General features: G+C 41.5%; 1 protein-coding gene across 1 annotated transcript in view; it reads left to right on the plus strand.

The window, feature by feature from the left end:
* Positions 1 to 26,837, plus strand: part of eif5b (eukaryotic translation initiation factor 5B) — a 102,813-nt gene that overhangs the window by 53,977 nt on the left and 21,999 nt on the right. The window contains exons 11-17 of the mRNA XM_080197116.1: positions 421 to 528; positions 4,803 to 4,913; positions 5,034 to 5,101; positions 7,385 to 7,526; positions 20,445 to 20,576; positions 22,431 to 22,613; positions 24,842 to 25,003. Coding sequence (XP_080053242.1) covers positions 421 to 528; positions 4,803 to 4,913; positions 5,034 to 5,101; positions 7,385 to 7,526; positions 20,445 to 20,576; positions 22,431 to 22,613; positions 24,842 to 25,003 — 906 coding nt within the window. The remainder of the gene's footprint in view (positions 1 to 420; positions 529 to 4,802; positions 4,914 to 5,033; positions 5,102 to 7,384; positions 7,527 to 20,444; positions 20,577 to 22,430; positions 22,614 to 24,841; positions 25,004 to 26,837) is intronic.

Raw genomic sequence — 26,837 nt, forward strand, 5'->3', positions numbered from 1 at the left:
AAAACAGTCTCTTTCCAGTTTGCCATTAAGTAACAATAAAAGTACATGTCAGTGACGTTTTGAATTGCAGTCTGTTAATCTTGAAGATAATTTAAAATAAGCACTTGTATGGAAGCTATTTACTGTGTTAGGAAATCCAGAACCAGAGCATAAATTTAGAGCTAGGTCATTTCGGAGTAATATCAAAATTCAGTTTTTAGCAGAAAGTATAATGGAAATTTGAAACACCCTGCAAAACCCCATGCTTCCCACCAGACAATCAAAAGCGGGCAGAGAGCTATGGAACGAAATTGAGGTAAATAACCCTGTTCCTGTTGTTGCTTTTAACATGAAATTGCTTTTTTAAAAAAACCCCATAATTTGAGACTCGCTGGATGTTTTAATTGCTTTCTGTTTTAGAAATATCTTGTGCTTTCTTAGAAACGCAGAGCAGAAAACATCATGAATGCAAACACCGAAAAACTTCGAGCACCAGTTATTTGTGTTCTTGGACATGTTGATACAGGAAAGACCAAAATTTTGGATAAGGTATGTAAAATGGATCCTGCAAATATTTGCAAAATTGATGTTAAAAAAAAATGAACCACAAACTCTAGTAGAATGTATGCTGAGCTCCCTTATCATAGCACACTGAAGCAAAACCTGAGTGTCGTGTTCAAGTAAAGTTCAATTAAAAGACTAATTGGTCCAGATCCACAAGTATAATTCAGTTCCTGTTTTAAAGTCATACATTCTGTCTATATCCTGATTATAGTTCATTTTTTATTACTAACTTAAATGGGAAATTCATTGCAACAGTTTGAGAAGCTGAGTTGTTGTGAAACAATAGTTTCTCCGAGATTGTTAAAAAGATGTAATTAGCATGTGAAAGTTTTTATACAGGCTGTGTCTATTTATGAATATGGACAGTTGTTTAATCAGTTAAAGAAAACAGTATGTCTTTAGCTGTGCTTTATAAGTAATGTATTAGTGAAATTACTTAAGCTGATGGCGAACAAGATGTCAGTATATACAAGGCTGCTGGGAGAATTTATCCCCAGGTGGGGAATCTAGAACTAGACAGCACTGTTTAAAACTAAGGGCATTCTCATTTAAGTTAGATGAGGAGAATTTTTTCTTTTGAGGGTTGTTACACTTTGGAATTCCCCAAAGAGCAGTGAAGGCTGGGTCATTTAATATATTCAAGGCTGAGTTGGATAAAGGTAAGAAAATGGAATTAAGGCCATAATCAGATCAGCCATTGTCAATATTGAATGGTAAGAAGTCTCACAACACCAGTTTATTTAGAATCATGAGCTTTTGGAGTGCTGCTCCTTCATCAAATGAGTGGAGAGGTGGGTTCACAAATACGGCATATATCGACAGATACAGTTGCAAAATAATGGTTGGAATACTAGTCGTTATAGATAATCAGTTTTAACCAGTGGAGAGAGGGATAATCACAGGTTAAAGGGGTGTGAATTGTCTCAAGCCAGCACAGTTATTAGGAATTTGTAAGCCCAGGGCAAATGGTAAGGGTTACATATATGCGACATGAACCCAAGATCTCGGTTGAGGTGGGTCTCATGCGTGCAGAACTGTCCAACCCCGGCATCTAGTGGAGCAGCACTGGTTTGGTGTTGGGATAGTGGTGTTGGCAGTCAGGTGATGAAGCTGCATCGGTTTGACAAAATGGCAATATTGTTTGCTTTATCATCACCGGAGGTGAAACCTACAGTTGAGCGGATTTTGGTTTGCCTATTCCCCCACCTGAACACACTTGCTGATTTTCTTTTTAATCTGGATTTCTGGTTGAAATCTGGTCACAATATTGAGGTTCTGTCTGACATCACTGTTTCCCTCCCTGTCTGTCTTTCTGGCACCAATGCTCTTTCCACCTCCCCATCCCCCTCCTTCCCAATCTGTTTAATGCAACCTTTCGACAACAACCGCCCCCCCCCCCCCCAAACCTGTCTGAGGCCCTGTTCCCCTGCGTGCTTGTCATGACTTCCAATCATGACTGTCCTTGCCTTTTTCCATTTTCTGGCATGTAAGTGATAATCATTAGTGTTCGTATTTTCTGTATACACAACAAATGTAATAATCAAATCATCACCATTGGCTCTAAATATTTCCAAAATTCAATTGATTTTGAATGACAGTTAAGGAATCATAGTCAATGCTTTCTGCCTTAACCTGTCAAGTTTTCAGCCGATATGAAGTGGAGGTGAAAAGCTGCTTGGGGGGTATGCTGTTGGTGCATCCCCACTGCTTTCTTGGAAACAAAATGGTTGGGGTGCAAATTGAGCTTGACAAATGTGGCAGTGTTTATGGTAAAGATATACAAATGAAGCATGCAACGTCCCTGATGTGATTCCTGCAATTTTTGCTCTTAGCAGGGGCTAACTCTTTAGCCCAACATTCAAAATTCGGTGATGAGAACACAAACTTTGAGGAGGATTTGTGTATGTGCAACTCTCCACAGATTTTATCATGAAAAGGAGATGCATCAAGCTAAAAGGGCAGCTCACTGGCCATCTTTCTTTTCTTTTCCTCTGCAGCAGCTCTCAATACCTGCTTGAACAAGTCTTTTCCTGTGCCATCCTCTTCTCATGGTCATTAGCAAATTCAATTATAGAGAGACAAAACAATAGACGCAAAAGTTATAAGAAGTAGCTTCAGTTCTTGATTTGTTTCATCAGTCCACATTTGGTGAAATGTTGACCAGTTTATGTGGCTATTTTCATGATGAATATTGGTATAGCAAATATGCTTAGAGTTATAGAGGTTTACAGCATGGAAACAGGCCCTTTGGCCCAATTTGTCCATGCCACTCAGTTTTTACCATTAAGTTAGTCCCAATTGCCTGTGTTTGGCCCATATCCCTCTACATCAATCTTATCCATGTAACTGTCTAAATGCTTGTTAAAAGACAGAATTTTATGCACTTCTACTACTACCTCTAGCAGCTTGTTCCAGGCATTCGCCATCCTTATGGGAAAGAAAATGCCCCTCTGGACCCTTTTTTGTATCTCTCACCTTAAACTGTACCCTCCTGGCTTTAGACTCCCCTATCTTTGGGAAAAAAATGCTGACCATCTATCTTATCTATGCCTCTCATTATTTTGTAGGCCTCTATAATATCACTCTTTAGCCACCTGTGTTCCAAGGAAAAAAGTCCCAGTCTATCCAGCCTCTCTTTATAGCTCAAACCATCAAGTCTCCGTAGCATCCTAGTAAACCTTTCCTGCACTTTTTCTAGTTTAATAATATCCTTTCGATAATAGGGTGATCAGAACTGTATATAGTATTCTAAGTGTTGCCGTACCAATGTCTTGTACAAATTCAACAAGATGTCCCAACTCCTTTATTCATTGTTCTGACCAATGAATCCAAGTATGCCGAATTCCTCCTTCACTAGCTTGTTCACCTGTGACTCCACTTTCAAGGAGCTAGTACTCCTAGATCTCTTTGTTCCATAACTGTCCCCAGTATCCTGCCGTTAACTGAGTAAGTCCTGTTCTGGTTCAATCCAACAAAATGCATCACTGTCTAGTTATCTAAATTAAACTGCATTTGACATTTATCAGCCCAATGGACCAATTGATCAAGATCCCGTTGCAATCCTAGATAACTTTCTTCACTGTCCACTATGCCACCAATCTTAGTGTCACCTGCACAACTTACTAATCATGCCTCCTAAATTTTGATTCAAATCATTAATATAAGTGACAAATAACAGTTGACCCCGTACTGATTCCTGAGGCACACCGCTGATCACAGCCTCCAGTTTGAAAAACAACCCTCTATAACCACCCTCTGTGTTCTGTCATCAAGCCAATTAGCTACCTCACCCTGAATCCCATGAGATTTAACCTTGTGCAACAACCTACCACATGGTACCTTGTCAAAGTCCTTGCTGAAGTTCATGTAGATGACGTTTACTGCACTGTCCCCATCTACCTTCTTGGTTATCCCATCAAAAAACTCAATCTAATTCATGATATATGATTTTCCACTCCGAGCCATGTTGACTGTCCCTAATCAGTCCTTGCCTCTCTAAATGCTTGTAGATCCTGTCTCTCAGAATACCTTCCAACAACTTATCCACTACAGACATTAGGCTTTTCCCTGCAGCCCTTCGTAAACAAAGGTATTTGCCACCCTCCAATCTTCAGGCACCTTACTTATGGTTGTCGAATATCTCTGCTAGGGAATCGCAATTTCCTAACAAGTCTCACACGACATCCTGGGATATACTTCATCAGGTCCCAGGGATTTATCCACCTTGATGCACTTTGACTTCCAGCATCTCCTTCTCTGTAATATGTACACTTGTCAAGATATCACTATTTTCCCAAGTTCCCTAATGTCCGCGCCTTTCTCAACAGTAAATACTGATGAACAATATTAATTTAGGATCTCACCCATCTCTTGTAGCTCTGCATAATGTTAACCTTGTTGATCCTTAACATGCTCTCTTCTCTCCTTAGTTACTCTTTTGCTCTTTATGTATTTATAGAAGCTTTTTGGATTCTCCTTTGCTTTATCTGCCCAAGCAATCTTGTGTCCCTTTTTTTGCCCTCCTGATTTCTCCCTTAACTCTACTGCAACACCAATATATACTCTTCAAGGGACCCATTTGATCCCAGCTGCCTTTGCATGTCATATGCCTCCTCCTCCTTCTTGACCAGGTCCTTAATATCCCGAACCATGGAGGGCTCCTCGTGGATCTTTATGAACCAGGTTTTCATATGTGAACTTTTTAATGAACCACATAATTATATATAATCTTTTTATGAATGCTTTTTTTTTGCATACAGCTCCGCCGTACTCATGTGCAAGACAGTGAAGCAGGTGGTATAACTCAGCAGATTGGTGCAACAAATGTCCCTCTCGAAACCATCAAGGAACAAACTAAGATGGTGAAAAATGTAAGTTTTTATAGAAGGTAAAATAGAACTGATTTAATTTGCAATACCAATTTCCAGATTATTTGTAATTATTTGTGAAACAATATTAAAAATAATCACTCCTTGCTAATTCTGTTTTAGTTTGAGAAAGATGAAATTAAAATACCAGGAATGCTGATCATTGATACGCCAGGTCACGAATCCTTCAGGTAAATTTTTTTTCTAAGTTAGGTGGTTGGTCTTAATGACTCATTCTTTGAATCACATGAAACAATGAAAGTAACATTATTCTCCATAATGAATAATGGGGCTTGCATTTTAAAGCTAGCAGTTTTCTAAGCACATCTGTGTTTGGATCCAGAAGGGGGAAGAAATCTCAACTAAAGCTAGTAATGTTTTCTGAAAAGAACTGACATTGCAGCAGTGTCGCGTGGTTACTGTTTGCTTTGATATGTAATGCAATCAAAGGCTAATTACACTAAATCTATGTTAATGTTTCTCAAACTTGTTCAGTTGAACAACTGACAAAAGAAACAAAATTCAGTGAATTCAAAATTTAGGCCCAGATTTTTGCTTCCAATGAGGATAGCACGTGTCAGTGAATTCCCTCCCCCAAATGATGGATTTTCATTCTGTGGCAAGGTGCGGATTAAATGTGGACCTGCAGTGCCCAGACGTAAATTGGTGACAGGCCATAAGGGCCACCATGTGCTGAGGTGGACTGTTTAAACAGCCTGCTTCAGTTCTCTGGGAATTTGTCCCAGTTTCTTCACTAAATTTTGGGCATTGTAGCTCCCACCTGTCATTTTATTTCCCCCAAATTTACTCCTTATCCCACCTCCACGTCCCTATGCCAACTTAATGTCAAGCTATGCAACCACCTAGTCCATAGCCCTATCCTGACCCATTCCAACCATCCTGGATGCTTACACTCTCCATGCTACCTCACCCAATGTCCTCCAAGGGCGGAGTTCAGGAGTCCTATTAAGATGCAATTAAAGATCTAAATATTTTTTGAAGCCATCACCATATTTTGAAAAGATTCTTGAAAGCCTACTCAAACTTTAAAATCTTGAGATTTGATTCTTGTGCCTATTCCCTTATTAAAGCTTCTACTCATAATCCCACATCAAAGGTGATTTATCCTGTAATAACCTCTGAGCTGTCAATCAGACTGTGACCTGAGACCTCCTGAGCTACTCATTGCTTGTGGAAAGCAGCCAACATTTATAATAATATATTGGTAGCACTTGGAAAACTGTAGCCCTTAGGAGAAATGTCAACAAACAGCTATTGTAATTGTTAGTAGAGTTCGTTTTTAACTCTCAGACACATACAGCTTGTTTTTTTTTTTAAAGGGCTGGAGATTTAAATAAAATCACGTCATGACAGTTATGTAGACTGCTTTTGGCCTGCTACAAATTCAAAGCTTAAATAATTATTAGCCTATTCTGTATTTAATGATCTCTTCCTTTCATTATGGCATTGATAATCAAACTATCACGTCCGTATAGCAAGCAGCGTTGCGTGACTCCAGATATTGGGGGCAATTCTCCCAGTCTGCTGCATTGTCTGAGCAGCGTGATGGCTATTTTGCAGATTCCTGCTCATTGATGGGGCCTCTGTGAATCTGCAGCCTGTTTTCTGATGTAATCAGCTCCCCATCTCACTGAAATTGAAATTGACATTTCCATATGATTTGCGGGTCAGGACTGAATTTTGGTGGGTGGTGCCAGTTTATCTCGAGCAGGGTGCCAGACTGGCACTGTCCAAGGGGCAGCCCCCCACCCCTTATCCTCGATCTCCCAGCGACGCTGCAATGGCCTCTCTGCCCTCCAGTGGAGTGAGGCCGCCTGTTTCCTGATAGTGGGGTACAGTTGTAAACGCTGCTGGAGGGAAACACTCCCACTTGGGATTGGGGGGTGGTGGGGGGTGGGACACTGGCGGCCCAGACAATTCAGGGGCTTGGGCCTGGCTATCTGGGCGTGGGGGGTGATTAGGGACTTTATGGCAGGAGATCTGGGGGGAGATTGGGGAGCTCGAGGCTGGCTGGGAAGGCGGGGATGCGGAGGAGCTGGCCAGGGGAGGCCTGGTGGCCAGTAATGTGGGATGGGAGGTAGGAAGGCCAGTGATCAGTGGGGTTGCGGAGCTGGCCGGCAATGGGGGCCACTGCACATGCGCTGATCTCTCCGCTGACAGATTGGCACATGAGCAGTGCCCACTCAGCGTGACGTTGCTGGCCTTTTGGGTGGGAATGGACCCCACCCACCACTTTTCAGTGGGTGTTTTGCTAGGGCGCTCTATGATGCACAGTGTGGCGGAAATTCATTCTTGCAATCATGCTTAAAAAAGAGGCAGGGTTTACACCCATTTTCCCACATGCTGGGAACTTAGAATTCTTTTGGGAGAATCCTGGCCATTATATCTCTGTGCTTCAAACACTTAAATTGGCTTTTAAAATACTTTTATTTTGCTATGTGTTCCTCTTGCAGTAACTTAAGAAATAGAGGAAGTTCTCTCTGTGACATTGCCATCCTTGTTGTTGATATTATGCATGGTTTGGAGCCACAGACAATAGAATCCATTAACCTGCTAAAAGCAAAGAAATGCCCCTTTATTGTTGCATTGAATAAGGTGAGTAATTTTTTAATTTAATAATTGCAAGTCCAATTTATGAATGGATTGTAAAGAAAAATAGGATTAAATACTGAATTCAGTAAACTTTACGATGTATCTGATTTCAGGCTAATGTGTCTCATTGAATGGATGGAAAAATGAAATTAATGGGGAGCGCAACATTTTCGTTCCACTAATATCTTCATTCTTGTTTACAAATCCCTCCATGGTTTTGTCCTTCCCATGCTCTAGTGCTCTCAGATTTCTGTGCTATTTCAATTTGAGTATCTTACATACCCTAATTTTCATTGTTTCACCACTGGTGATTGTTCCTTCAGCTGACCTCGTGTCCTAAGCTCTGGAATTCCTTTCTGAAATTTTGTTGCCTCTTTATCCTTCTCTCCTTCTTTAAACCATATCATAAAATATTTTCAGGGAACTTACCATTTTCTCCATTTGTGCATAGTACCAAATTTTGTTTGATAACATTTCTGTGATGTGCATTGAGATGTTTTACGTTGTTATGCCACTATTTAAATATATGTTGTCACATGAAATACTTGAATTCCATTTAAGTGGACTGGTTCCTAGAGATTGATTTGATTTATTTTTATCATATATATTAGAATACAGTGAAAAGCATTGTTTCTTGTGCGCTATGCAGGAAAAGCATTCCGTTCATAAAGAAGGAAATGAGACACTGTAGAATGTAGCGTTGCAGTCATAGCTAGGGTGTAGAGAAGGATCAGCTTAATGCAAGGTTGGTCCATTCAAAAGTTTGATGGTAGCAGGGAAGAAACAGTCTTTGAGTCGGTTGGTATGTGACCTGAGATTATTGTCTTTTCCCCGACAGAAGAAGGTGGAAGAGAGAATGTCTAGGATGCATGGGATCCTTAATTCTGGCTGCTTTGCCAAGGCAGCGGGAAGTATAGACAGAGTCACTGGATGGGAGGCTGGTTTGTGTGATGGATTGGGCTACATTCACAACCTCTTATGGTTCCTTGTGGTCTTGGACAGAGCAGGAACCATACCAAGCTGTGCTACAACCAGAAAGAATGCTTTCTACGGTGCATCTGTAAAAGTTGGTGAGAATTGTGCTGACATGCCAAATTTCCTTTGTCTTCTGAGAAAGTAGAGAGGCGTTAGTGGGCTTTCTTAACTATAGTGTTGGCATGGGGTAATCAGGACAAATTGTTGATGAGCTGGACGTCTAAAAGCTTGAAGCTCTTGAACATTTCTACTTCATCCCCACTGATGTAGACAGGAGCATGTTTTCTACTGTGCTTCCTGAAATCGATGACAATCTCCTTTGTTTTATTGACATTGAGGGAGAGATTATTGTTGCTGCACCAGTTCACCAGATTCTCTCTCATTATTGTACTCTGTTTCGTCATTGCTTGAGATTCAACCACTATGGTGGTGTCGTCAGCAAACTTGAAAATCAAGTTTAAGGGGGATTTGGCCACACAGTCGTAGGTGTATAAGGAGCATGGTAGGGGACTAAGAACACAGCCTTGTGAGGCATTGGTGTTGAGGATGGATGATGATGGAGGAGATGTTGCCTGTCCTTACTGATTGTGGTCTATCAGTTAGGAAGTTCAGGATCCAGTCAGAGGAACCGAGGCCCGGACCACGGAGTTTGGAGATGAGTTTTGAGGGTGTTCAAGGCTGAGCTGTAGTCAATGTATAAGAGTCTGACATAGATGTTTTTGTTATCTAGATATTCCAGGGTTAAGTGCAGGGCAGGGAGATGGTGTCTGCTGTTGACCTGTTGCAGTGGTAACTGAACTGTAGTGGATCCAGACAGTCCGGAAGGCTGGAATTGATTCATATCATGGCTAACCTTTCGAAGCACTTCATAATGATGTATGTCAGAGCCATTGCTCGATAATCATTAAGACACATTGCTTGGCTTTTCTTTGGTACTGGGATGTTGACCATCTTTTTGAAGCAGATAGGGTCCTCAGATTGTTGTAACGAGAGGTTGAAAATATCTGCGAATACCCTCACCAGCTGACCTGCACAAGATCTGAGTGCTCGCCTGGGTACCCCATCTGAGCCAATTGCTTTCTGTGGGTTGACCTTCCAGAAAGCTGGTCTGACATCTGCAGTGGTGACCTCAGATACAGGTTCATCTGAGGCTTCCAGGGTGGAGGGTGCGCTCTCGCTGACCTCTTCTTCAAAATGGACAAATGCATTGAGCTCAATAGGGAGGGGCGCACTGGAGCTGGCGATTTTACATGTCTTTATTTTACATAAGAACATAAGAAATAGGAGCAGGAGTAGGCCATCTAGCCCTTCGAGCCTGCCCCGCCATTCAATAAGATCATGGCTGATCTGTCGTGGCTCAGTTCCACTTTCCCGCCCTCTCTCCATAACCCTTAATCCCCTCTCTTATCAAGAACCCATCAACCCGCTTCTTAAAAATATTTAGCGAGGCAGCCTCCACCACTTCAACGGGCAGAGAATTCCAGAGATTCACCACCCTTTGAGTGAAGAAGTTCCTCCTCAACTCCGTTCTAAACCGCCTCCCCTTTATCTTGAGGCTGTGCCCCCTAGTCCTACTGTCTTTTTTGAGCGGGAAGAGTCTCTCCACCTCTATCCTATCCATCCCATTCATCATCTTATACGTCTCAATGAGATCTCCCCTCATTCTTCTAAACTCTAACGAGTACAAGCCTAGTTTATCCAGCCTCTCCTCATAGCTCAATCCCCTCAACTCCGGTATCAGCCTAGTAAACCTCCTCTGCACTCCCTCCAGGGCCAAAATATCCTTGTGTAGCCTGTTATGTCTTGCAGACCTTGCTATAGTCGGCAGGAGTCTATATGGCTGGCCTGGGATTCTAGCTTGATCCAGTACTGTCATTTGACATCTTTGATGGATCTTCTTAGCTCACATCAGGCTTCTTTGTATAACATAGTGTTAGCGCGAGTGGGCGGACACGACCACTACAGACTCAGTCAGGTTCAACAGCGGTGCAGCTTTATTTTTAACATCGACGGAGGTGCAATCAGGACATACAAACTGAACTGTCCTGAAAGCACTGTCAAGGCCCACTGCAATGGGCTACAGATATACCTGAACTTCAATACATTGTACAATTCAAATGCTAATGTTTTGTTTACAGTATTCGACTCTGACCATCCTGTTTTGATGTTTTCAAGTATTGTAACGATGTTTTTAAGTGTGTGTTAATTGTTTCTGTCTGATGGGTTTATCAATGGTCTAGAATGTTTGGGGTTTGAACAATGGGTGTTTGACTGACTTTAGGAAGTCTGTGAAGCCAGGGAAGCTTCCTTAGTTATGTTAATTCTTAGGCGTCTCCATAGAGGTTTACTTGATTAGGTTTGTGGTGCTGATTAGATGGGGGTGTACTTTAATTTAGTTTCTGTAGGTGCCATCCTGTCCAGCCCCCATGTGTTAGCCCTTATTTGCATTCTAAAAACATGTCTTTGCTTGCCTGTCTGGATCTGCTCCTTTGTGATCTTTAGTGGAGGGGTTCTGAGTGTATCTTTAGTCTGTTTCCATATTGTGTACCCAATTTCAGAAAATTTGTTGTCTGATAACAATAGTAAAAAGTCTCTCAACACCAGGTTAAAGTCCAACAGGTTTATTTGGTAGCACAAACCACAAGCTTTCGGAGCACTGACCCTTCATCAGGTGAGTGGGAGTTCTGTTCAGAAACAGGGCATATATAGACACAAACTCAATTTACAAGATCATGATTGGAATGTGAGTCTTTACAGGTGATCAAGTCTTAAAGGTACAGACAGTGAGAGTGGCGAGAGGGTTAAGCACAGGTTAAAGAGTTGTGTACTGTCTCCAGCCAGGACAGTTAGTGAGATTTTGTAAACCCAGGCAAGTCGTGGGGATTACAGATAGTGTGACATGAACCCAAGATCCCGGTTGAGGCATCCTCGTGTGTGGAACTTGGCTATCAGTTTTTGCTCAGCAATTCTGCATTGTCGTGTGTTGTGAAGGCTGCTTTGGAGAACGCTTACCCGAAGATACACAAGGCCAACACACCCGCCATCCCATTGTATCAAGCAATGGGACCCTGTGCGAGAACCTCTCTGTCGATGTCATCCTGAAACACATTGTACAAAGAACCCCCAGCTTTTGTCGCAAACACTATGGACTTCCTACAGAAACTCAGTACACATGGAGTAGTTGAACCAGAAACACTCCTCAACACAATGGATGTCTTGGCACTCTACACCAGCATCCCCCACGACGATGGCATTGCTGCAACTGCCTTAGTACTCAATGCCGACAACTGCCAATCTCCAGATGCAATTTTACAACTCATCAGTTTCATCCTGGACCACAATGTCTTCACATTCAACAACCAGTTGTCCATCCAGACACATGGGACAGCCATGGGGACCAAATTCGCACCTCAGTATACCAACATCTTTATGCAAAGGTTCAAAGAAGACCTCTTCATTGCACAGGACCTTTAACTGATGCTATACACTAGATACATCGATGACGTTTTCTCCCTTTGGACTTCTAGCGAACAATCACTGAAACAACTATATGGTGACATTAGCAAGCTCCATCTCACCATCAGACTCACCATGGACTACTCTCTGGAATCGGTTGCATTCTTGGACACATGCATCTCCATCAAGGATGTTCACCTCAGCACTTCACTGTACTGCAAGCCCATGGATAATCTCACGATGCTCCACTTCCTCCAGCTTCCACCCTAAACACGTTAAAGAAGCCATCCCCTACGGACAAGCTCTCCATATACACAGAATCTGCTCAGATGACGAAGGTCGTAACACACACGTCGAGATGCTGAAAGATGCCCTCATAAGAACAGGATATGGCGCTCGACTCATCAAAAGACAGTTCCGACGTACCACAGCGAAAAACCGCACTGAATTCCTCAGAAGACAAACACGGGACATGGTGGACAGAGTACCCTTTGTCGTCTAGTACTTCCCTGGAGCGGAGAAGCTACGATATCTTCTCCGGAGCCTTCAACATGTCATCGATGAAGACGAACATCACGTCAAGATCATCCCCACAACTCCATTTCTTGCCTTCAAACAACCGCACAACTTCAAACAGACCATTATCTGCAGCAAACTATCCAGCCTTCAGGAGAACAGTGACCATGACACCACACAACCCTGCCACAATAACCTCTGCAAGACATGCCGGATCATTGACACGGATGTCATCATCTCACGTGAGACAACCACCTATCAGGTACACGGTACATGCTTTTGCAACTCAACCAACTTTGTTTACCTGATGCATTGCAGGAGAGAATGCCCCGAGACATGGTATATTGGGGAGACCATGAAGACCCTATGACAACAAATGAATGAGCATTGCTCGACAGTCACTAGGCAGGAGTGTTCTTTTCCTATTGGGGAACACTTTGGTCACAAGTGTTCAGCCTCTGATCTTCGAGTAAGTGTTCTGCCAGGTAGCCTTCACAACACATGACACTGCAGAATCGCTGAGCAAAAACTGATAGCCAAGTTCCGCACATGGGGATGACTCAGCTGAGATCTTGGGTTCATTTTTTTTTTAAACTTTATTCCAATCCAATCAAGTCAAATTAAACCCAATTCAGAGTCCCAACAAGTTGGGACATTCCCGATCCAAGCTGACAAGACAGGGCTCTCACCTCCTGTCTTGGGCTTGATCTACATGCTCCAAGCTGACTGGAGTAGGTATAGCTCCTCCTCTAGGGCTTGATCTTGTTTGCATCTTAGCCAAATGGCCGAGATGCCGCTTTAAAAAATCTTGGGTTCATATCATGCTATCTGTAACCCCACAACTTGTCTGGGCTTGCAAAATCTCACCTAACTGTCCTGGATGGAGATAATACACATCTCTTTAACCTGTGCCTAACCCTTGCTCCACTCATGTTGTCTGTACCTTTTAAGACTTGATTACCTGTAAAGACTCGCATTCCAACCATGATCTTGTAAATTGAATTTGTATCTATATGTGCCCTGTTTGTGAACAGAGCTCCCACTCGCCTGACGAAGGAGCAGTGCTCTGAAAGCATGTGGCTTGTGCTACCAAATAAACCTGTTGGACTTTAACCTGGTTTGTGAGACCTCTTACTGTGCTTACCCCAGTCCAACACTGGCATTTCCACATCATTTCTTGTATAGGTCAGGGTTGTCTGACTTGAATGCCTCAGACCTAGACTTCATCAAGCAGTGGATATTCCTGTTCGTTTGTGGTTTCGATTGGGAAATATGTGAATTTGCTTCTTTGGCATGCAGTCTTCTACATGCTTACTAATGAATCCAGTTACTGTAGTGGTATACTCGTTCAGGCTGGTCACAGTTTTAAAATACCGCCCAGTCCACTGACTTTAAGCAGTCCCGACCAAGGTCATCCAGTTTCTCAGAAAAACATTGCATGACTTTCTTTGATGGATTCTCCTGCTTCAGTTTTTGTTTGTAAGCAGGAGCACTGGCTTGTGGTCTGATTTGCCAAAGTGTGAGCCCACTATTCAAAAAGGGAGAAAACAGGAACTATAGACCAATGAGCCTAACGTTGGTATTGGGGGAGTTGCTAGAGTGCATTTTCAAGGAGTTCAAAATTCAGCAATTGGAAGACAGTGGTATAATCAGATAAAGTCAGCATGGGTTTGCAAAAGGGAAATCATGCTTGATGAATCTGTTGAAGTTCTTTGAGGATGTAACTAGTAGTGTTGACCAAGATGAACCAGTGGATGTGGTTTATTTAGACTTTCAGAAGATTTTTGTCAAGATCTCACATAATAGCCTACTATGTAAAGCTAAAGCATATGAGATTGCAGGTAATGTCTTGAGATGGATAGAAAGCTGATTAGCAGATAGGAAGCAGAGTTGGCATAAATTGGGAAAACTGAAATGGGTGCAGGAAAGGCATGTGCCAGTTAGGAGGAAGGATGGGAAAGGTAGGATTAGAGATCCGTGGATTACTAGAGATATTGAGGACCTAGTCAGGAAGAAACGAGAGGGGTATGTCAGGTCTAAGCAACTGGGAACGGAGAGAGCGTTGGAGGAGTCTTGCGTTACGAATCTGGTAGAATTTTTTGAGGAGGTGACAAAAACGGTCGATGAAGGACGAGCCGTTGATGTCATCTATATGGATTTCAGTAAGGCGTTTGACAAAGTCCCTCATGGTAGGTTGGTAGAAAAGATTAAAGCTCATGGGATACGAGGCCAGGTATCTAGATGGGTGGAGAACTGGCTTGCTAAGAGGAGACAGAGTAGTAGTGGAGGTGTCCTTTTCTAGCTGGAGGTCTGTCACTAGTGGTGTGCCGCAAGGCTCAGTACTGGGACCTCTTCTCTTTGTAGTGTATATAAATGGCTTGGAAGAGGGAGTAAGTGGTGTGATCAGCAAATTTGCTGATGACACCAAGATGGCTGGATTGGCGGGCCGTGAGGAGCCGTGTCTGGCAATACAACGGGATGTTGATACGCTGGTAGATTGGGCAGATACATGGCAAATGGAGTTTAATCCAGATAAATGTGAGGTGATGCATTTTGGCCAGAATAATGTAGGGGGGAGTTATATGATAAAGGGTAAGCCCATAAGGAGTATAGAAACGCAGCGAGACCTGGGGGTGCAAGTGCACAAATCTTTGAAGGTGGCAGTACAAGTGGAGAAGGTTGTGAAGAAAGCCTATGGTATGTTAGCCTTTATAGGACGGGGTATAGAATATAAGAGCTGGAGTCTAACGTTGCAGTTGCACAGAATGTTGGTTAGGCCGCATTTAGAGTACTGCGTCCAGTTCTGGTTGCCTTACTACTGGAAGGACGTGGAGACTCTGGAGAGAGTGCAGAGGAGGTTTACCAGGATGTTGCCTGGTATGGAAGGACTGGGTTATGAGGAAAGATTGAGCAAATTGGAGCTGTTTTCCCTTGAAGGACAGTGACTGAGGGGGGATCTAATAGAGGTATATAAGATTATGAAGGGAATAGATAGAGTAAACAGAGGTAAGCTATTTCCTATGTTAGAGACACATAGTACGAGGGGCCACAGGCTTAAGGTGAGGGGGGCGAGGTATATCACAGATATTAGAGGGAGGTTTTTCACACAGAGGGTAGTGAGGGCTTGGAATGCTCTGCCAAGTAAGGTGGTGGAGGCAGGCACGCTGGAGTTGTTTAAGAGTAACTTAGACAGGCACATGAGTGGGTTGGATATAGGAGATAGTTTTAAATAAAGTTTGTTAGCAGTGGGATGTCCCTGGTAACGTAAAAGGATATGGTATGATAATAATGTTTTTTCTCTTTTAATTCACAGGTTTTACGTTGGTCCGCCTTGTTGTCCAACGAGGGGCATACACGCGATGGGTTGTACTTGGGCTGCTCTTGAATGTTCGAGATTGGCCTAGTGCTTCATATTGTTAGTGTGTGCTTAAACTGGGACCAGATGCTGGGCAACACGACAGCTCAGTGACAATCACTGTTTGCTGTGCAGACACATGGATTTGGGCCAGTGTCTGTGGGAGTTTGTGCACTCTCCCCGTGCTTGTGTGGGTTTTCTCCGGGTGCTCCGGTTTCCTCCCACACCCCAAAGATGTGCTATTAGGCTGATTGGAAGTAATAAATTGTCCTTAAATTAGTTTCCCTCAATGTGGATTGCCATAAAAACAATAGATTAGGGTCATGGGTGGAGGGGCGTACTGGTAATATTAAAATGGCGGCGCGGGCTCGTTGGGCCGAAGGGCCTGTTTCCCAGGCTGTTTTTGTTCTTTGTTCTGATTGGCAGCCAGTGACTAGTGGGGTTCTGTAGGGATCTGTGCTATGGCCCCACTATTCACATTATATATTAATGATTTGTAAGAGAGAACTAAATGTGTTATCTCCCAATTTGTAAATGATACAAAGTTGGCTGGGCGGGTGAGCTGTGAGGAGGACGCAGAGATGCTTTTGTGTGATTTGGACACTGTGTGTGGGCATGTGCATGGCAGGTGCAGTATAATGTGGATAAATGTGAGGTTATCCACTTCAGTAACAATAATAGGAAGACAAATTATTGACTGGGTTTAAATTGAGAGAGGTGGATACTCAACGAGACCTTACAGTCCTCGTGCTTCAGTTGCTGAAAATAAGTGCACAGGTACAAGAGGCAGTAAAGAAGGCAAATAGTATAATGGCTTCCATAGCAAGAGGGTTTGAGTATAGGAATAGAGATGTTTTGCTGTAATTATATAAGGCATTGGTGAGGCTAAACGTGAAGTATTGTGTGCAGTTTAGGTGTCCTTATCTCAGAAAGGATGCCCTTGCTATATTGGGAGTACAATGAAGGTTTATCAGGCTGATTCCTGGGATGGGAGGTCTGTCATATGAAGAGAGACTAAGTCAGTTAGGATTACATTCACTGGAGTTTAGAAGAGTGAGAGGGTAAGACAGGGTAGAATGTTCCCAATGGTGGTGGAGTCCAGAACTAGGGGTCATAGTTAGAGGATGCCTTTTAGAAGTGAGGCAAGGAAATATTTTGTCACCCAGAGGGTGAATGTGTGGAATTCACAACCACAGGAATTAGTTGAGGCCAAAATATTGTCTGATTTCAAGAAGAAATTAGACGTAACTCTTGGGGCTAGAGGGAAGTGGGGGATCAGTGTATTGAATTCAATGATCAGTCATGATCAAAATGAATGTGGAGCAGGCTTGAAGGGCTGAATGGCCTACTCTTGCTTCTAGTTTCTATGTTTCTAATTCTTTGCCAATTATTGACTTTAGATTGATATCTGATGGAATTTTGGAAGAAAGCATATAGTTGCAAGTTTTGTAATGGTTTTGTTTTGTATTCCTAATTCAATATATTAGTTAAAAGTTTGTAGGAAAGAAAACCTCAAGTTCAGCTTACTTGTCCATGTTTGGACCTAGGTTGTGATGAGATCTGGAGTCGAATGATCTTGGGGCTCAATCAAAACTTGACTTTGTGAATAAGTTATTGCTCAATAAATGTCATGTGAGAGCACTGTCAGTGATGCCTTCCATCACTTTGTTGATGATTGAGAGCAGGCTGAAAGGGTAATAATTAGCCAGTTTGGATTTGTTCTGCTTTCTGGATAGGACATAGCTGGGCAATTTTCCACATGGTTGGGTAGATACCAGAGCTTTACCTATACTGCAACAGCCTGATTATAGATGTGATTAGTTCTGGAGCACAGGTTTTCGGCACTATAGCTGTGGTGTTGCTGGGTTCATAGCCATTGTGCAGTGTACTCTGCCATTTCTTGATTTCATTTGGGATGATTGAATTGTATGTGTGATGGTGGGGATTTTGGGAAGAGACCACCTGACTGAAGAGAGTTGAAAGTGCATCAGTTTTGTCACTCTTGTGACTATCTTCCTTTTAAAATGTGCAACACTGGGACACCCATCCCAGAGACTAATCAAGCTTGTCAGTCATACTCAGAAAATCATCGTTTTTGGCCAAAGTTCCAAGTTCCTGTATCATCTTCCCTGGACATTTCCTGAACCACCAGCGGAACAGATTTACATAAGAGGACAGCATAGTAGTATACAATCGGAAGGAGGCCAGCCTAAAAGATCTCAACATTAACTTTTGACCCCACAAGGTCTCATGGCATCAGACCAATCATTAGCAAAGAAAGCTGTAGATCATGACTAACCAGCCTCCCTCAGCTGATGAATCCATGTTTAGGATCAACATGATTGCCGATGGTGATGCTCATGAAGCCTCTGTTTTCACTTAGAATCATAGAAATCCTGCAGTGCAGAAAGAGGCTATTTGGCCCATTGAGTCTGCACTGACCACAATCCCACCCAGGTCTTACTCCCATATCACTACATATTTACCAGCTAATCCCTCTAACTTAGGCATCTCAGGACACTAAGGGACAATTTTAGCATGGCCAATCAACCTAACCTGCATGTCTTTGGACAGTGGGAAGAAACTGAGCACCCGGAGGAAACCCACGCAGATATGGGGAGAACATGCAAACTCCTCACAGTGACCCAAGCTGGGAATCGAACCCAGGACCCTGGAGCTGTGAAGTAGCAATGCTAACCACTATGCTACTGTGCCACCCTTATTAAATCGTCCACCACCATTCTTGACTGGAAGTGGAAGGACTGCAGAAGTGTAACTTGATCCATTGCTGTGGGATTATTTGGTTCTTTACAAAGCATACTGGTTTCATAGTATACCATATATGTGTTGTCATTTTAGCAGTTGGTCATTTATAGGTGTGCTGATGGCATGTTGTTTTATAAGCTTTATTGAACTAGGGTTGGTTCCTGGCTTGATGGTAATGGTACAGTGAGGGATATGCCAGAGCATGAGATTACAGATTTTGTTGGAATACAATTTCACTAGAATTTCACTGTTGATGGCCCACAGGGCCTCTTAAATTCTTGGTTTTGTACTGCTTGATCTGTTCTGAATCCATCGCAGTTAGCATGGTATAGTCCCACTTAACATGCTGAGCAGTTCTCAGTGTGAAGACAGGATTTTGTCATCACAAGAACTATGCAGTTGCCACCCTGCCAATACTGTAATGAATAGACATATTTTTGCCAGATAGATTGAGAACAATGCCAATTGTCCCCTTGATTGCCCTCTTGAAAGCCATCTCTATGCAAGGCCAAGTTTGGCACTAGCCGCTTCAGGTCAGAGTCAATTGTTGTGCCACTGAACCGTTCCTGAATGGTACAATGAAGTCTCCACCTAGTGCTTTTGTTACCTTCAGTGCTCCTTTAAGATGGGCACTTCACATACCTCCCCTGAAGTGGGGATGGAGGGTGAGAGTTGTGCAGAGGATGGGAGGTACAGTGCAGATTCACTTGAACGATACCAGGGGTTGAAAGGATGCCTTACGAGGACAGGTTACATTAACTTGAAAATTGAGGGCTAATGTAACAGATCTAAAAAATGACAAAGGGTTTTAATGGAGTATGTACAGTAAACTATTTCCTCTGATGGTGGAATCCAGAACACAAGAGCATAATCCTAAAATAAGAACCATGCCTTATAGGAATGAAGTCAGAAAGTGAGCCTATTTTGGCTGTTGCTGCACCACATTTTGTTACTGAGAGGTTATTTTGCAGGTAACTGACTAATCGGCACACATGGAGGGGTCCTTGTGCATGAGTCGCAAAAACCCAGCTTGCAGGTGCAGCAGGTGGTCAGGAAGGCGAATGGGATGCTGGCCTTCATAGCGAGGGGGATTGAATATAAAAGTAGGGAGGTCTTGCTGCAGCTGTATAGGGCATTGGTGAGGCCACAGCTGGAGTACTGTGTGCAGTTTTGGGCGCCGCACCTGCGCAAGGATATTTTGGCCCTGGAGGGAGTGCAGAGGAGGTTTACTAGGCTGATACCGGAGTTGAGGGGATTGAGCTATGAGGAGAGGCTGAATAAACTAGGCTTGTACTCGTTAGAGTTTAGAAGAATGAGGGGAGATCTCATTGAGACGTATAAGATGATGAATGGGATGGATAGGATAGAGGTGGAGAGACTCTTCCCGCTCAAAAAAGACAGTAGGACTAGGGGGCACAGCCTCAAGATAAAGGGGAGGCGGTTTAGAACGGAGTTGAGGAGGAACTTCTTCACTCAAAGGGTGGTGAATCTCTGGAATTCTCTGCCCGTTGAAGTGGTGGAGGCTGCCTCGCTAAATATTTTTAAGAAGCGGGTTGATGGGTTCTTGATAAGAGAGGGGATTAAGGGTTATGGGGAGAGGGCGGGAAAGTGGAACTGAGCCACAACAGATCAGCCATGATCTTATTGAATGGCGGGGCAGGCTCGAAGGGCTAGATGGCCTACTCCTGCTCCTATTTCTTATGTTCTTATATGTAATATCACTATCACATTTTAAACTTTTTTTGACTATTTGACAGTAAGTATTTTATCATTGAGTGCTAATTGTGGATGCATTGTACTTCTGCAAATGAATAAATATTTCAGTTTTGCCAGTGTCTTTTTTTTCTTTCCAGATTGACAGGTTGTATGATTGGAGGGAAAGTCCAGATACAGATGTGGTTGCCACATTAAAGAAGCAGAAGAAGAACACAAAAGATGAATTTGACAAGAGAGCCAAATCCACCATTGTGGAATTTGCACAACAGGTTTTGTGAATTTCCCTGCTATGTATTTTTTATAAATAATGTTTTCAGCCAAGTTGTTTCTCTATATGATGCCTTCTGTTCGGAGAGAATATAGTACAGAAGGCGTCATATAGGAGGGCTTTCGGTCCATTCTGGCTATGCCAACTCTTTGGGGAAGTATCCAATTAATTCCACTCTACTGCTCATTAACCACAGGCCTTTTATTTTTTCCTTATAAATATTTATCCAATAATCTTTTGAATATTATTTTTGACACTGCTTTCGTCACCTTTTTATTCATTGCTTTTAAGAAAAAAATGTTTCCTCAAGTTGCCTTGTTCTTTTTTAACCATCTTCAATCTGTGTCCTCTGCTTACTAACCTTGCCATCCCTGAGAACTGTTTTGCCTTAGTTATTATTTCAAAGCTGTCTTGTTAAACACTTTTAAAACTATCACCTTTACTTTCTTTGCTATAAGAATAACCCCAACTCCTCCAGTCTCTCCACATTACTAACATCCCTCATCCCTGAGATAAGTACGGTGAATCTTTGCTACACCCTTTCCGAGAACTGACATTCTTTATGAAGTGTGAAACCCAGAATTAACCATACTATCTTGGCTGAGGCCCAACCAGTGTGTTTTATAAAATATTTAGCATAATTTCCTTGATTTTGTTTTACAGTATATTTCTAGTAGTAAAGCCAGTGCTCTTTTAAAGGCGTTCTGAATTTGTCCTTTCAGTTACAAACATTTGTTTATGTACAACCCTTGGTGTCTCTGCTTCGGCATCCCTTTAAAAACCTTATCCTTAATGGCCTCTCCTCGTTCTTCTTTTCAAGTTGTGTCATTTTGCAATACTCTGTGCATTAAATTTCATGTTTCCTTGTATGTACATTTCACCAGCTTGTCTATGTTATGTTATTATGTTGCTAGTGGTTTACTGTGTATCAAATACTGATGTGTGACTTTGTCAAATGCATTTTAAAAGTCCATGTAGACATCATCAACTCACTCCACAACTTGATCAAAGAACTGATCAAGTTAATCAAACGTTATTTATCTTTAGCAAACATGTGCTGACTTTCATTTATTAGCCCATGCTTTTCCAAATGCCAATTACTTCTATTGCCGATTATTGTGTCTCAAAATTTCCTCATCATTGATGTTGGGTTGATTGACCTGTAACTTTTAGGATTATCCTCCCCTTTTTTTAAAATGCGTGTATCCAGATTTTCCTCATCTCCATGTGAATTGGCTACTAAATACAAGACACCTGCTTCTAGCCTCGTGTATCTTTCTTCCTGTCTTGTGCTATTTTTACAAAAGGTAAAAAAAAATTGAGATTAAAGTAGAGTACATAGTAAAAGGATGCATTGCAGAGAATTAGCTGACCAGCTTTCTGCCTACCAGCCTATGGCCTCTATCTCAAGATTAGAGCAACATTATCTTGGGAAGCCAATCACTGCTCAGTTCATCCTAAATTGCAAAACCAGCCTTTTTGGACATAGAGTGCAATTCCTTCGTTCCTGGCTAAATTTGAAATTCTCTGTTTAATAGCATTATTGGAACCATGGCTGCATAGGTTCAAAAAGTGCTATCAGCGTCTCAGAGCAATTGGAAAGGGATAAGAAATGTACCCTTGACAGCATTCCTCACATCCTGAGAGAAAATTTAAAAATGAACAATATATCCAGTTTGCAATGCATTCAGAGCTCCACAAATATTTTAAGTGTTTGGTTTTTAGCCCTGTGTCAACTTGACTTAATTTTCTGTAATTATTATGGTAAAATGATTCTATCTTACTGACTGAAATATTTTATAAGGCATATATTTATCTGCATATTGCTAATGGATATCATGCATTATATTTTTAGAGTCTCAATGCTGCTTTATTTTATGAGAACAAAGATCCGCGTACATTTGTGTCATTGGTTCCTACATCAGCTCACACTGGAGATGGAATGGGAAACCTAATTGCAATGCTTGTGGAACTCACTCAGACTATGCTTGCTAAGAGATTAGTATATTCAATGGAACTAAGAGCTCAAGTTATGGAGGTAATACATGGGGTTACAGGGATTGGGCCTGGGTGAGATTGTTTTTGGTGCAGGCTCGATAGGCTGAATGGCCTTCTGCACTATTGGGATTCTATGAAATGTTTTGTATTCTACCCATATTTCCAACAACTTTACTAAACCACTAGTTTAAGTTATCCAAGAGTTTTACTGAGCAAAAGTGAACCTTCACCGTACATAATTGCCTCTTCAAGCAGTTAGTGAACATTACAGGTTAAATGAAAATATTCACTGTTGTTCTTGTAATGAAGTTGATTGATAGGAACATGGACTGCTCTGTTCATTAAAATATACTTGTTCTGAAATCTTAAATTATGGAAACATGCTTGAATTTTTAAAAAACATGTCTTATTTGCCAGTTTAAGTGAGGCTTTAGATATTCCCTTGTCTAAACAATGTTGATGACTACTCATCAAAACCTGAGTATATTGCCTTTGGGAATGTGCCTATATTGTACACTATATAATAGCGAAACTCTGTGACATAACAATAGAATCCCTTCATGATCTGAACTGATTATCTTTATCTCTCCTACATGCTCCCATATGCACCCCTTTAATCCAAAAACAGATTAAGATTTGCTAAGAGGAGCCAAGATAAAAATTATTGAGTTGCTTTATTTCTGTCAGTAAGTAAATATACAGAATAAATGTTGTAATCAGACTAATGTAATTAGATCACTTTAGCCTGTCACTATAATAATACAATACAATAAAAATACTATATTTTCCATATGTCAATCAGTTAGTCATCATTACTTGATTTAACCAAAATTACTTCTTACTAGCTTACTGAGTTTGGGGGGTGGGGAGGGGGTGTGGTGGGAAACCTGACTTTGCGCTTTTTATTTAATGATAAAGGGCAGGGAATTTTCACAGGAATCATAGTAGGCAGAGGGGGTGGACCATGCAAAGGTCCATTTGACCTTGGGCAGATTTTTCCAATTTTGGGGCAAGCTTGGCCAGAAAATCCCACCAATGGTATTCAATGTATGCTTCTAACCCTATTTTTAATTTCCCTATTCCTAACCAGGAGCACTGAGCCTATTCTAGAACACCTCTGCTGAGTGATTGGCATTGAGGATTTCCTAACACAAGGAATGTGAAAAAGATGGCAACACATTTGCCTATTGTTTTCAGACTTTAGGCAAACAATTTGCAAACAAGCTCATTAGAATTTTAACTACCTTTTGGCTAGGTTTTTATTTATAAAAACGAATATGCTTTTTTTAAAAAGCATGATGTTTAAACATTAACCCCTCCCCCACTGATTGTTCCTATGGAAACAGTCAAAAATGTCTCAGCCTGATGGTTGCTTAGTTGCGTAATTTGGTGATTATTATGAAATGCTATCCTTTCCTGTCTGAATTTGAACTTGCCATGATTAATAGTTGCTAATCTGCATTTATTAACATCTTGAATCTATTGCTATGATAAACCCAAGTTCTGAGTGATGAGAATCATATAGGCAGCATTGTTATAATTTTTTAAACAATGATTTATTGGATAAGTGCAACTCAAGCTGTGGTACTAGGTCACAACCTAGGACCTGTTATGTCCTCATCCTTTCTGATTGGTACAGCACATAAGCAGGACAAATAGTAGAGAGGGTAGCCTTAGCTGACTCCAAATTTATTCAGAAAGCTTTCCAATTCCCAACAACTGCACTACTGATGTCTGTGTTGAGCAGTTGAATTAAGTTTCAGATTCCCTTCCCAAATCTAATTTTGGAGAGCACGTGCATGTGCAACATACTATCAAAGGGTCTGACCTTGCCCAAGCTGATTATAATGTTTTTGCATCCACTAGATCAACAGGCAAGTTTGCGGTTTTACACCTTTACTGAAAAATTGCGCTTCTAACCATGCAATATTTACTTAATTGAAATACCATCCCAAAGACAATGCTCAAGCCATAAAGTGGCTTGAACTCTTGACCTTCAAAAGTGAGAGTACCAGCAACTGAGTAAAATTGATCCGTGTCTCCCATTAAAGTGGTGACAACATTCAGTTCACCCAGTTGATTCTGATATCCGCATAGATAATCAGAGGAACAAAATATCGTTCATGTTCATGGAACTTAGTGAATGAGCAGTTTCTGAAAAAGGGTGCATTAACAGAAGGTGTGACCAAGAATGGACCTTATGGCAGCAACCACACTATGTATTTCACAGTTGTAAATTTGTATCTTTTTTATCTGCATTTTTTTTAGGTAAAAGCACTTCCTGGAATGGGAACAACTATTGATGTGATTCTGATCAATGGTAATATGAAGGAAGGAGATACTATTATTGTTCCTGGAGTTGAAGGCCCTATAGTTACACAGATTAGAGGTCTCCTATTACCACCACCTCTCAAAGAATTGAGAGTAAAAGTATGGAAAATAATGCTATTTTATAATCTTTTACATTTTATGTTTCTGTGTGGCATTTATAAAAAAAATTAAGTGACTCTTGTTTGTTTAAAGGCTTTTATGAACTTGTTATGCCATCACAAAGTTAGAGAGCTATGTCTCTCTCCCAATACTGATTCATCTCTTACATAGTTTCAAAATCTGTTGAAATATATTTTACCTGTCATCAACCTTTTCTACATTAGTTGGACCAGAAACTGTATCCACACCTGTGTGCCCTTAACACTTGTGATTTTAGGAGGAATGAATTCATGAAGCCTGAATACTAAGTGAGATTATGTTGTCAGATATCTAGTTTAGTGGAATATATCAATTTGATTGTATGGAATTAAATTGATGAGGAAAATAGTTACAGCATACAATTTTGGTAACTGACTTGAGAAGAGATGTATATGCATTGGTCATGATTGGAGTGGAGATACAAGACTAACATAATTTTAAAATTCATCTATGAAGGAAGAGAATATTAAGCTCTAGAATCCATTGAAAAGAAAGTCGAGAGGATCCTCACTCAAGTGTATGAAATATTTAAATAGAATAAATACTGTCAATTGAACCCAGATTTATAAATTATAGTAACTGAGGTCAGTTAAATGAGAGAATTTTAAACAGACTAAAAAGTACACTTTTCTAAAGTACGCAAGGTGGAAAAATGTAATTTATCAGTTGAGACTGTGGAGTCAAACACAGGACATTCAATATAGTGTTGACCTAGTGATATGAAGTTTGGAATACTATCTGGATGAAATTTGGTCTGTCAAAGAGCTTGACCCTGCATTTGGCTTTATGCTCTCATTTCAAATATTGCATACCTAGGAATGGGAACATTGGGTGAAATTCTCTCAAAAAAATTCTAAATGTTGAATTTGCGTAAAAACTGGAGTAAATCCTGCTGGTTTTTTCAGCAGGATTTTCAAAATGAATTTCCTATGCTCTGTGCACTGCAGAGTGCGGTAGTGTGACTGTCATTGAAAAGCTGTGGGTGGGACATATTCCCACTGGAAAGGCTGGCAGCATAGTGCTAAGCAGGCCATTGCACATACACTGATCTGTCAGCATTGAGATTGGTGCATGCGCATTAGTTCCACTGCCAGCCAATTGCTGACCAGCTCAATTGCTGGCCAGCCCCGTGACCTCACGTCACTGCTCATCAGATACCCCAATGACTGGCCAGTCTGATCACTGGCCCCCTCCCCTCCCTGTGTCACCACTGAGTGGAGTGGCAGCAAAACCTCTCCCCACAATGGTCCTGCCCCTATAGGCTGATTTCTGACGGCGCTGGAAATCTGACAGCTGGAAACTCACGGTGGCCCTAGCGCACAGTGGGAAACTCACTACACAGCCTCTGCTTGAGTCTCCAGGCCCATTGCGCTGCCCCCATTTTTAAAAAACACTTGATATGCAAAACTGATATTTTTTAGAAAAACAGCTATTATAATTTTTATTGTTGCTGTATATGTGTTGAGAATGTGTTGTCAGACCATGCTGTTTGCAATATTTTTCTTGCAATGTTGCTACTAAATATTATTTAGGCAGATGAGATGTACACGTTAAACTTGATTCAATTTTCCTCTTTCTTTCATGAGACCGTATAATTGGCCCTTTGACTGACTGCTGGTTTTCTTCCTCACTACACTTTCCTGCATTTCTCTTGATTTTTTTTTATCCAAAACTCTGCCAATTTCTGTTTTGAATGTATTGAACAAGTGAGCATCTGCAACCCTCTGGGATATTGTTGTACATATTAACAACATTTGTGAATAAATTTCTACTTTATCCATTTTCGACAGTGACC

This window comes from Carcharhinus amblyrhynchos, chromosome 10 (assembly GCF_965287045.1).
Source record: "Carcharhinus amblyrhynchos chromosome 10, sCarAmb.v2.hapA, whole genome shotgun sequence".
Taxonomy (NCBI): Eukaryota; Metazoa; Chordata; class Chondrichthyes; order Carcharhiniformes; family Carcharhinidae; genus Carcharhinus; species Carcharhinus amblyrhynchos.